Raw genomic sequence first — 13,103 nt, forward strand, 5'->3', positions numbered from 1 at the left:
CTAGCAAAAATGTTGGTACGAGAGTCGAACTTGAATTTCTTTTCTTTTATGGAAACTAAAAGAACTGATATAAGATTAGGCACTGGCTTTGAATTGGCCATTGAACTGCCTTAGTGGAAAATGGAAATAAGTCGCCTGATCTCCTCCCAACTAAAGACCTACATGTGAGACGAGACCACAATCATCAAACCTTCAAGAATGGCACAGGGATGAGCAGCATACAGGGGTCTTACGGTGACCTTGATAAGATGTTTTGGTACGTTTTTTTCTTTCACTAGTGGATCTCAAACATGACAGCATCAGCAAAGAGGGAGCAGCAACTACCATGTTTTTAATTAAAATTTGATTAACCTTAGTTTTTCCATTAATCATTTCATCAATGACTTCAAATAAAATAGTGAAAATTTGCTTGGCCCACCAGCAAAAGCTGAAAGTATTAAATTTATAACTACACAAAGCATTACAAAAAGAAGCAAATTGTCACATTTGAGATGCTGCATCTTTGAGGCAACATCCCTTTCTCCTCCATCAGGGCTATTCACACATTCTGCCTTTTTGATGAAATGCTCAAATTAAAACATCGGCTGTTGAATGAGTTTAGATACCAGTCTCATTGAAGCCTCCTCTGCTGAAGTTCATTAGCTTTTTGAATGCTGATTAAACTGCGTCCGTGGTAATGAGCATCAGATTTGGCAGAGTAAGAGTTCTTTAAATTAAATTTCCGACTCTACATCTGCACGGCCTGTTGAGATATACTTTATGTAGAATAGTGTACATACACTATTGGGCTGATGTTAAACCCTCAACACACTGTTTGCTATTAACTTGCTGATGCAGTTATCCATTAACCCTATTAAATATAACACAATAATGAAAGTTGCACCACCTTCATCTCCTGAGCAAGATATAATTGACATAATTGACAGGACTGCTTGAGTCATGCCACAGTGTTGGTGTGTGTGTGTGTGTGTGTGTGTGTGTGTGTGTGTGTGTGTGTGTGTGTGTGTGTGTGTGTGTGTGTGTGTGTGTGTGTGTGTGTGTGTGTGTCTGGTCCTAGGATTAAGATAGGCTCTCTACAATGGATGTCAATGCAAAATCCTAATAAAAGATAGCTGCGTAAACCTGTTTTTGTTTGTGTGTGTGTGCGGTCCAGGTAATAGGGGACCTAAATCTGTTTACACGGTCACATTATGGGGACTTATGGTCACATTATGGGGACTTATGGTCACATTATGGGGTCTTCTTTATGGGGGAAAGAGCAAGCCCCCAAAATGTACATCAATACATTTTAAGGTAAAGACATGTTTTAAGGTTAGGTCAACGTTTAGGTTTAAGTTGGGTTATGGTTATGTTTAGGTTATGTTTGGGTTAAGATTAGGTTTATGGTTGTAGTAACTATGATTACGATTGGAGTCTACACGAAATCAATGTAAGTCAATGTAATGTCCTCTGAAGTCATGGGTGTGTGTTCGTGTGTGTGTGTGTGTGTGTGTGTGTGTAGTATTTCTAACATCCTGACACCTGTCAAATAGATATTTACACACAGTCAGCAAAGAGACAGGAGGACAGAGAAAGGGTCGGGGTCTCTGCTGCAAACAGACAACATGGATACCACACTGAAGAGGTCGGCAGTACATCTCGCACCTGGTCTCGACGGAGCGTTCAGCAGGGACGTGTGAGCGTGTGATGTTTGCGCTGCTATGGATACCCAAACTTTCAGTCTGCAAACTACATACGGTCTGAAGTTTTCGGATTCCACGCTAACACAGATATTTTGCATATGAGTGGGATCAGCTTTGTGAAACATCATGACAGGGTTTTAGCGGCACACTGCATTACGACAATAATGAAATGTTTGGGTTTTTTTTCTCCGTTGCAGGTTTTGGAGACAGATGGTGTCATGTATACAAATTACCCTTCAACATCAAAGTGTCTCGGGTTTTTTTTCGATGCAACTCTTTCAAGTCTGAGGTGCATACTTCTTCCCTCAGATGTGAATATGTTTCCAACTCTCTCCGAGACTAGCAGCACTTGAAAAAGAAGCTCGCTGTGCGTGAAATAACGACAGATGGACGGACTGATAGGCAGGCTGTACTTTACTTTCCCTCATTACAGGTTTTTACAGAGTAACACTTTATTGGCGTAATGATCGGGACATTTGAAATTTTAAATCACACAGTAGCGCATCTTCTGGTTGTCTCTGGACTGTAATTATCTATGTTCAAATGTCAACACTCACGACGGGATTTACTTTCGGGGAGGGGCAATTTAACAACCAATTCCCACTGCTGGAGTGGCTGGGCTACAATACAACACCAGCGCCGACAGTGAGTAGCAGAGGAACACGCTACATGAGAGAAGGGCAGGGGAAAGGTGAGAAGGGCCGAGCTGTTGCAAACTGAATGAAAAGATGTTCAGGACATGAAATATGAGAATAGTAGTGTACAAAAGGTTACACCAAAAGATACCACACCAAAAAAATCATTTTGTGATTCACATACATTGCATGTCAGCTACTTCAGGGGTCTGTTATACAACTAACACAATATTTAGAAAGAAGAGGAAGTGATTCTATAAATGTTGTGGCCATGATGTCAGTCCGATATGATGAAATCAAAATGTTCAAATAGACAAAATTATCTGGCGACGATTTTGACCTGCAGTTTTACCCAGTTGGTGACACCAGCTGTAGTTTATCCGAGGACGTAGAAAAAGACATGTTCAACTCAGTGGAATAAGTAGGTAGATAAAATGCTACACACATAGACCTAATCCTTCTAAACCAGTGATTTTTGGTGTCACTGTGTTTACACACTCAAAGACCTTGCTGCTATGGAGCTGTGTCACCTATGACTGTATGTATGCCCCCGTGTCACGGTCTGTGTCGTGGCACTACACTGTCTGGCTATTCCTAAAAACTACTTATACATTGTGTATATGTGACTGTATGTGTTGCTATAAATATGTAAGTGTATGTGGGTGTGTTAGCGTGTAGCTGCTTCTCTGCATCTACATAATTTTGGATGTGTGTGTGTGTGTGTGTGTGTGTGTGTGTGAGTCAGCACTGTGATCATGGACACAGTGGGATGAATCATGTTGTGGTTGTGCTGGTGGTTGGAGAACAGGCTGGTAGCAGCGACGGATTCCAGCGAAGCTCCCAAATGAAAAGCACATGTGAAGTGCATTGTTATTTGGTAGCATGCAACTATCATTTTAAAGCCCTTTAGTTTTAATTCAGTCTTTCAACGTTAGAATAAGTGTTTTCTTTAAATTACACAGGTAATATGACAAGACTTTGAGATTTTTAGCTTCTATTATTGTCTTAATTTCCTCCATCCATGGTCTAATATTCTTTGCAGATCAAGGGGGAGAAATAGAGCCCCTGCTGACATTGGGCAAAAGGCGGGGCACACCCTGGACAAGTTGCCAGCGAGACAATAGAAACAACCCTTACCCCTCACATTCACACCAAGGGTCTACTTAGAGTCTCCAATTAACATAACTCCAATCTGCGTGTCCCTGGACTGTGGGACGAAGCCAGAGAAAAGCCACGCAAACACAGGGAGAACATGCGAGCTCCACACAGAAAGACCCTTTGCCAAGCTGGGATTCGAACCGGGAGCCGTGCTGCACTGTTATTTCCTCGGAGAGACAAAATGAACGAGATATTTGGCAGTCACAAACTATTCAAGTAAAATATCCGCTGGCACGCGTTTCTTTGTATAAATTAGCCCTGAGCCAAGCGTACCACTGTGGGAAAATAACTGCAGAGAAGATATTTATAATGAGATGATGTATAATATTTTGTGGTTAAGCTTGTCATGTAGTGTAAGTATTATCATCATGCTGTGGAACAATGGAGAGAAAAAACCTGAGGTGAACGTGCACTTTCAGACCATTTGAAATGCCGTCTTCACCGTAGGAAAGCGTTTAGGAAAACTCTGTGCAAGGGGAAAAGTGTACATCAGAGGTAATGTTACATGTATTACCATGACTAACAGGAAAACTCTTTACAACACGTGTGAGGCGGACGCCCGCTGGGCACATGGGGTTCATGACAGTATATGACTACCGTGGCAGATGGAAAGAAAATGCTGACGACCAGATGTGAAAGGAGTCAGACGCCTTTCAAAGCTTTTACTCCGTCTCCTGCTGAAGGTAGATTAGTTTAATTTCAGCACAATAGCAGTTTTTTCCCATCCATTACCGGGGCTACCCTAATAAGCACTTATTAATTATAATTGTGAGGCCATGCAATGTCGGGCAAAACAAGACAGAATAATTGATAAGTAGGAATTTGTGATGGGGCATCTGCAACAGGTTGGAACTCCCAGCTAATTTCAAGTTCTCCATGTCATTATATATAGATAGTGTACTGAGATGTGAACAACAAGCTGTGGTGTGTGTTGGACGACAATAACAAAAACATCCATGCTCGGCATCACCATTTCCTCAAAAGACTCAACAGGAGACAACCACTAATGACGGCCGCAGCTCCTGCCTGCTCCTGCCTGCTCCTGCCTGCTGCGGTGACACATCCTGGGCTGTGCATAATGTTTCCGTCCGACACAAGTTATCATGTAGAGACGCTGCTATTGTCACACTGTAGCTTCTGGCTCATTCTATTCTGGAAGTGCCGCGCTCCCCTCTGTCAGGCGTGGTGCCTCGTATAGAGCATCAGTTGGCGCTTATGCGTCACCCTTATGCTGGACCACTCTGCCAGGCCAAGCCACCCACACACACACACACACACACACACACACACACACACACACACACACACACACACACACACACACACCACCCACTAGAATGAAAATGCAGTGATTAAGCAGTTGAGGGAATGCATGGGGCTGAGGGCGACTATATAGTTGAATGTTAAGAGTTGTGGGGGCACAGAACTGCAGAGGGAGAGAGAGGGTGGACTGGCTGACAGGCTGGCAGCAGGCGAGCTGACTGACTGGCTGGTGGACTGACTGTCCTATACGGGCAGTGTGAAGTGCTCATGGGCCCGTGGGGAGGAAAGCCCTTCTTTAAAAGCTCAAGGGTGCACATCCACTGTGCGCTTTAATAGCACCACACATTTGCACAAATGGGTGTTGACGCAGCGTGAGCAGGTTGTGACACGACCGATCCACAGCTGCCGTTGTGTCGTTTATGCTGAGTCCTTGTAGGACAATTACAAATATTCCTCACAAGGAGAAACACTAATGTCCTAAAGTGCTCTAATGCAAACTCACTAACAAACCTCACGGTCCCTGCAGGACCATTGCAGGGATATTACACTGATATGTCATTGCGGGATTCCCATTCTGTCAAAGTACAGAACAAATGGCACAAATCTAACCCCGTCCTTGCTGTGACTTTGTGCTGTGGAGATGCCGGCAGGTGGGACGAGTGGGTCCTAGCAGATGAAGTGAGTGAGTCACTGTAAAATCTGCGGAGGAGACAGCTGATACAGTGCGCGGCTCAGAGTGAGTGACTGTGCGCGGAGGCCACAGTGTATCACACTACATCGCAGCCGGTTATCTGCTGGTTGCATGGTGGCTGGAGAGCAGTATGGGCTCTACTTGAATGGCTGGCAGCTTTACGAAGGGGGGAAAAAATGCAGCAAGCTTGCCAGGAGTAAATGCGTCCAATTTCTTTCTTATTCATTTTGTGGGCAGGGGGGGGCTGGCTGCTTGAGAGATCATTCGAGCGGGAGGCTCAATTTTTGGAGAATTTAATTCCAGACATCAGGTTTTGGAAAATTAATCACATGCTCCGCAGAAGCACTGTGCAAATACAAAAACCTTCTCGGTGTGTAAGCCTTCCGGGGCGCGGGGAGCAGTCAGTCAGCGGAGTCTGCAAATAAACATTTGAGATTTATTTCAAATTTCCACTGTGCATTAGCTGCTCCGCTTGAGAATGGACACAGCTCCACAGGCTATGTGTAATTTAATTTATTCATTCTGCTTGCAAGATGTTCATTGTGCAGGGGTGCATGTGGGCTCTGGCTCCACAATCACATCTATCTTGACCTTTTTGTGTTTTATGCCACTGCCAATAAAACTGTTTGCATTTTCACAAACAGCAGACGACAGCTAATCTCTGTGCACTCATCAAAAGCAACCCTCGCAAATGAGATTAGGTTTCAGTTTGGCCTTGCTCTCGCAGGAGCTGCTGAGCCGTGCAGCTCCTGTGTTTGACTCTAAACACCAAATAGACCGTGACAGGTAGAAGCTACTGCCCCCCAGTCACACACCTCCACGGCTACTATCTCGTGGAGGGGATTTGCCCTGCCGCGCTGTCCTGGAGTGAACTACACGCTGACTTCACATCTCATCCCCAGCGTTGGGCATGTTGCCGCTGGAGTCCGGGCTGGAGTGCGCTCGTTCCCGCGGCGCAATGTGCCTCCTGTCCTCAGCGAGCGTTCAGCTGAGGATGCCCGTCTCCTCAGCATCATCGGTGGGGGATACGGGGGCTCGTCCGCCTCCTCACACATCCTACCATGACCCTGCGAGGCTGACAACAACCGAGCACTCGTCCACTCAGAGCCGAGGCCGTGTGCTCGTCTCCCCCCCCCCAAAAAAGCGCAACTGGGAATGTTTGGACCCGCCTGCCATACAGTGCCAACCGCTCCGGGCTCCATCCCCGGCGATGATGAGCACAATCTCTTTTTTTCTCTACATGACATGATCACATCGGCGGAGGCTCGGTGTGTCTTACCGGCTGCTGTATGTGGCGAGCCGCCCCCCTCCCTGGCGGCGGAGGAGGAAGATGCTGCTGCTGCCGCTGCTGGACCCGCTGCTGGAAATAGTCGCTGCCCGCGGCTTTGTTGCCCGCGACCCGGTCCCTCTTCTCCCGCACGCTGGCGCCTCCGTCCTCGCCGGAGTCGAGGCTGCTGAAGTTCCACACGATCAGCGTCTGCACCAGCAGCACCGTGAGGGCTGCGATGAGCGCGGACCGCGAGCGGCGGGCCAACCTGCGAGCGCACAAGCCGCCGACCATCTTCTTCGCACCGCGGCTGCACGGAGCTGGAGGACCCGTCTGTGGCTGTGCGCAGCGCGACGGGAGGAAGCGGTGGAAGTAGAGGGAGGACGGGGAGGAGGAGGAGGAGGAGGAGGAGGAGGAAGGGCAGGAGGGAGGGAGGCTGAGCTTTACGGCGGCGGAGGCGAGGAGGAGCGTGGGGAAGGAGAGGCACAGCGCCACCGTGTGGTGGAACTGGGTGACAGGGTGTACAGAGACAGACACGGTGTCCCCTCTCTGTGTGAGAGAAATTACACACACGCTGGACTAAATGTTCATCTCTACAGAAATTCTGATGATGACTCCAATACATGTAAATGCTGGCATGGGCCTTGTCCGCTACAGTGGTGGATCTAGGATTGTTCTAAATAAGGGGCCACAAATCACACAGAAGGGCCAACATCCATGTACAATTACTGATCCAGTAAGGTGCACAGTTAACACTACATTCATACTACTACAATATCATTTGAAAACAGTGTTTTCAAACTAAAATGATCTCTGTCCACACAAGTGTTTTGACTCCATATCAGTTTTATACTAACTCGCCTGCAGACGCACGTCACCTGACCACTCACGTGCACTGGGCATTTGGTTTTTAGATGCAGAATTGTCTAGACCCAATCTGCAAGCAGTTGTGAGTGTCTACATCATCGTTTCCAAACATATCCATTTTCTGCCCATCCAGTCTAAAACACAGCTCTGGAGTTTTCAAATTAAAACGGGGTCAGAAGCGTTTCCAAACTTCTCAGTTTTAGTAGAGTGGACGTCAGGTGCATCTGTAGCAGAGTTGATGCATTTTCAAGTGAAAACATAGTAATGTGGATGTAGCCTGAGTCCTTGTTTAGTGTTAGCTCTATAGCTTTGAGCAAATACAATTTAGCCGTGTGCAAGAACATTAGTACTTCAAAAAAGCGTAGGAAAAAATTATTCTGAATGAATTGTCATATTTTTCTTTAGTATTGTTAGTAAATTACTAGTTTATTTTAAAAAGGACCAAGGACAGGACAGGGGCACTGCAGGGGCCAATCCGATTTCAGCTGGAGCCTGTGACCCCCCCTGGGCCCCCTGGATCCGCCCCTGTTCCATTATTATTATTATTATCATAGACTATCACTGGGCCTCTAGGGCTTCTTGACAGACAATGAACTGGTCCATACAGGGGTGTAGCTACAGGAACTCTGGGTCCCCCGATATATTATTTCCTCGGGCCCCCTCTAAACTATGCAACCCTGTGGAATTTCTGTCTTCCCCTCTGTAAGTTTTTGGAAACATTATCTCCATTTACACCCCACTTGCTAGATCCCAGCTGGAATCCAAGAGGTACATTAACATTTTTTCTTCCCTGCTTTCCGGGAGGTATGTTACAGCTGTGCAGTGGAGCTGCTACGAATTAAGTGATTTGCCCACAGACATGGCCGATAATTGCCATAAAGTGAGTTTGTCATCTGATTGACTTTTTTCTTATTTAACCAAAATGCCACCCTGTTGCTTAAACTAATCATTTATCAGAAATCTAAAATCAGTTTAATCAGCCAGAGATTGACTCTTTGTTCAGTTTTAGGCACAGGAATAAAACCATTCACCTCATTTACTTATAAAGAAAAGACCGGACTGCTGTGGATTGAAGGTTCTAACTGGAGCCACAAACCTCCATAGGAAATAAGGGTTGCAATCAATATTTGATATCTCCTTCAACAAGCCCTTTCACTGCAGATTTTTTGTCATAGTATGAAAACCATAGTTGTTCGAGTGTCCGAGTAAGTCATGACAGAGAGCCAGCGTGCACCACAGCAGGTCCCTGAGACTGAAGCAGCTAAATCCTTGTTCACACAACATCATTTTCAGCCAGATTTGCCAGTTACCCCCCCGAGTTACACAAGTCGCAGACAAAAGCCCCCGATTGGCGCTCGCTCGGCAGTCGCCAATCGCTGTGTGTGAACTCTTCAGAGAGGCTCTGTCATCATTCGTTTTATTATTTACAACAGTGCTTTCCCTCATCTGTTATAACCCGAAAATATGCATGTCATGGATACAAGGTAATCAAATGTGGTTCCATGCACTATGATGAACACACAGAACAGACATTGTACAAGTCATCTGATAAAAAGACCTTGTTGTTCCAACATCCATCATGTGGCAAAAATGCTCAACAATAGCTCAGAATTAGCTATTCAATGTTTATTTGATTAGTCTATTTAAGATCAAGATCTGATTGTGAGAGACACAATCGAGAAAAAGAGGAACATATGAAGACAAAAATGTATTTATCATACGTGAATTTGCAATACAAATAAGGTTCTGACAGAAGTACTGCACATTTAGCGGCACTGTAGTGCGGGAATACAGAATGTACGATATTGAAAACACTGAACACACAATTCTGTTCCTGCTCCACACTAAACAAATTCCTGCAGTTTTTGCATTGAATTGGTGGTGAGTTCTACAGCAGTGGTATTTTTGGCTCCCTCACAGCTGTGACTGGGTTTATTGCACCTTGGAGCTCCATCGGCACTATTCCTATTCAATCACTTCTCTGCCTCTTAAAATGATTTAAAAAGATGCTTCTCAAACTGGTGGTCTTCTTGGATTTGTCCCTGAACAGCTCACATAAAATCCGTTCTGTAGCGCAGAGGATACACCTTGTAATGAATCCACGCCGAACTTTCACATTAATTAGTCTTAGGAGCGGAGCCAAAGGAAAGAAATCCAGCACCGCATCTACATACAGTTTGTAGATCTGATTGTGAGTCTTGACTGTGAGTATTAATTACGAAGAAAAAACACACAATGTGTTAAAATGATTATATCATTTAGACTCACAATATACTGTCTGCCATTTCCTGAGATATTGTGTATGAAGCTTCATAAATAACTGTCAAGTCCAACTCTGAGCTGGGAATATTTTTAGTTCAATCAAACTTTCAGCTCAGTTCGGTGGAGTGATTCAGAGATGCTTGTTAAATAAGCTTCCTGACTTTTATACAAGCCAACACCACCAGTAACAGAAGAGCTCCTCTGGCAGATCCACAGCCCAATACTGCACCTATACTTAATAAGATAATTTCTATAATTTTGCCTGGTGCATGTTAACAAGATGACATTCATGGTGCCAACCAAAGACCATGGCCCTTTCATTAAATGAACAACAAATACTCCTATAAGTATAATCTTACTTTTATTACATACTTTTATTTGTAAATAAAAATAAATAATAATCTTTATATTCCGAAAGTTTAATGTGACTCAAGCACTGATGCCAGTGACTCCACAGTGTTGTAAAATGAGGACTAATATGATGTCTACCCAGAATGATTTGCCGCAAACATTGAATCAGCCCATTGTGGGCCTTAAAAAAAGGTTACGTGTCATGGCCACATCCAGGCTGCATCATAACATTTATCATGGTGTAGTGCACTTCTCCGAAAAGACCACTCATCACTCAGTGCTACGTATGCTTCAGTGTACTGAGCTATCAGAGAGCTTGAACTGCATAATGATGTATTTGGGCATTAGAATATTCATGCTGACAGCGTTATCCATTTGAAATGATATTCGTATTAATTAAATTAGTTAATAAGAACATTTTCAAATGTGAACAGTGGGAGTCCCGAAAAATGAATGTGCATGTTCCCTTTTTTCACTTCTAATCAAACTGCCAATAATTATTATACTCTGCTGGCGCTCTGGATACAGCCAGTGGGTTTGGGTTGTCCAGCCATCCGTCTCGTTGTAGTGAACATGATATCTGAAGAACTCTTGATGGAATTTCTTCAAATTTTATAAAAATGTTAAGTTGGACTCACGGATGAAATGATTAGAATTTGGTGCACAAAGGTCCATGTCAAAGTGACCTTGTAAATCACGTTTCGGGTGTTATGAATGGAACATCTCAGGAACACCTCAAACGTTCACATGGATTGAAATATGAACTGATTCGATTTTGGTAATATAACAGGAACACCCATTTGGTAGAAAATGTCCCACACAACTCCTTTTGCCTTTTGAAAGTGTTATCTTAAAGATAAAGAGAATCATTTTGAATTTGGCACTTGTTCACTTAGACTCATGGATTAAACTATTCGGGTGGTCAATGTCAAGGGTCAAGTTCATTATAGCCTCTTGAACATGATATTTCAAGTCTGATTTCAGGAAATGTCTTTGGTCAGTTGTCACTTGGACTAAGTGATTAGATTTCAGTGGCCAAAGGTCATGAGTCTGGAAAATTCAGTTTATATAGACAACCACATTATTCAACTTTTTATTTGTGTGCGTATATATGTGTGTTATACACACCAACATTTTGTGTTCTTGATGAATTCCTTTCTTCGGGTTGAATATTATATCACAAATCTGCAAGCAACTTAACCACCATCATCTTGACTGTTGGAACACAGTTCATAATGAATTATTGGATATATGCAGCTCTAATACAGCTTTGAATATGTATTTTTATAAGTGTCCGCTCGGTAAAAAGCAGGGTACGCTTGGCCAAATGCCAACTTACCTGGTGGCAAACAAAGACGACAAGCGATAATATTGAGTCAGAGCCTCTATCTTTTATCAACCTAAGATCCTCACTCATTACCCAAACATCTGTTTTACGCTGGCAGGTCTTTGGGTAAATAAAGAGGAGACTAAGAACAACTTTCAACATTTAGAAATGATTATGTAGAACGGTTTCTTAATTCGAATAAGATGTAAAATCATGTAAATTTCATGTACTAAAGACTATAATTTACTTGTAAACATTGTGGCCCACAAAACAAAAGCCCACCCTGAGAGGATGCTGCAGCCCATGCCAGGCTGACAACTGCACTGATGTGTGACTCCGAATTTAAGAAACTCTGCAGCTTCTGCTTAAGTTGCTGTTGGCTACACTTCAGGACAGTGGATACCGAAGAACAATAGAATCGCTCTAAATTTCACTTCCATTTCGTATTCATATATCCCATATTTAAAACTCCACATGCCTGGATCAAGCAAGATTTTCTGGCAAATTTTGTTAGCAAACATTTACACATCGAGCTAACACGGAGCAAAATTTTCACCAAATTTCCCAGGAAATAATGCAGATCTTGATGAAAAAAAGTCCAGCCTGATGGACTGATAGTGTGAGCAATTTGGAATTTTGGGGACTCTTGGCGGAGCTATGCTCTCCACTGAATGCCATTCTAGTTTGAGTATGAATGCCTGAGTTATGGTCAGAAACATGTTTAGTGAGGTTTTTTTAAAAAAAACTTTTTGACCTATGACCAAATTATAATCAATTCAAGCTTGAGTCAAAGTGAATGCACATTTGTGTCAAGAAATTCCCTCAAGGCATGTCTGAGATATTGTGCTCATAAGAATGGGATGGACAGATGAACTATATGTATGGACAAATGTAGGGACAACCGGAAAACATTATGCCTCTGGCCTCAGCTGTCGCTGGCATAAAAATATTGATTAGTGCAGCTTTAAAGAGTAGACACACTACTCCAGACTCTGATGAGGAGGCCAGACAGTCCTCCCTACTCTGAGTGACAACTGTGACACAGTGACAAACAAGAGCCATCGTTGTAAAAGGTTTGAGCCTGCTGATGTTAAAGCTGTAACATTGGTTCACCTAATCCTTCAAAACAGACGACTCTGTTTGATACTGAGGTTGCAGCTTCATTTGCTGTACATTGAGAACTGCAGCAGGGATTGTTTTCCATTTACCAAGATCCGGCACACAAGGGACAGTTACAACACACTCAGTGTCCTGGTGAATGGAAGAGGAGACTGCCTCCTCCAAGCATTTATCATGTTTACTCTGTGCTGCTGAATAAGTGATTGAGCTTTGGGCTACTAAAGGCTATCAGCCAAAATAACGTTTTTGTTTTTTGATTTTGTTTAATGGGGCCAATAATCCTATGTGTGTGTGTGTGTGTGTGTTAGTAATCAGATCTAAATACATGTAAAATAATCTGAAATGTGGGCTGAGATTTGCAGATGTGTTCATAATCAGATTTGTTAAAAAAAAAAAAAATCTGATAATGTGCAATGAATTGAGGCATATACTTTTTCTCATAATTCTCCCGATGTGTTTTGTTTAAAATATATGAAAAACC

General features: G+C 43.5%; 1 protein-coding gene across 1 annotated transcript in view; it reads right to left on the minus strand.

Moving 5' to 3' along the window:
- Positions 1-7,068, minus strand: part of xylt1 (xylosyltransferase I) — an 83,115-nt gene extending 76,047 nt beyond the window's left edge. The window contains exon 1 of the mRNA XM_035177428.2: positions 6,709-7,068. Coding sequence (XP_035033319.1) covers positions 6,709-6,990 — 282 coding nt within the window. The 5' untranslated portion in view covers positions 6,991-7,068. The remainder of the gene's footprint in view (positions 1-6,708) is intronic.
- Between the last annotated feature and the right edge of the window lie 6,035 nt (positions 7,069-13,103).

Source organism: Hippoglossus stenolepis, chromosome 2, assembly GCF_022539355.2.
Source record: "Hippoglossus stenolepis isolate QCI-W04-F060 chromosome 2, HSTE1.2, whole genome shotgun sequence".
In the NCBI taxonomy this organism is placed as follows: Eukaryota; Metazoa; Chordata; class Actinopteri; order Pleuronectiformes; family Pleuronectidae; genus Hippoglossus; species Hippoglossus stenolepis.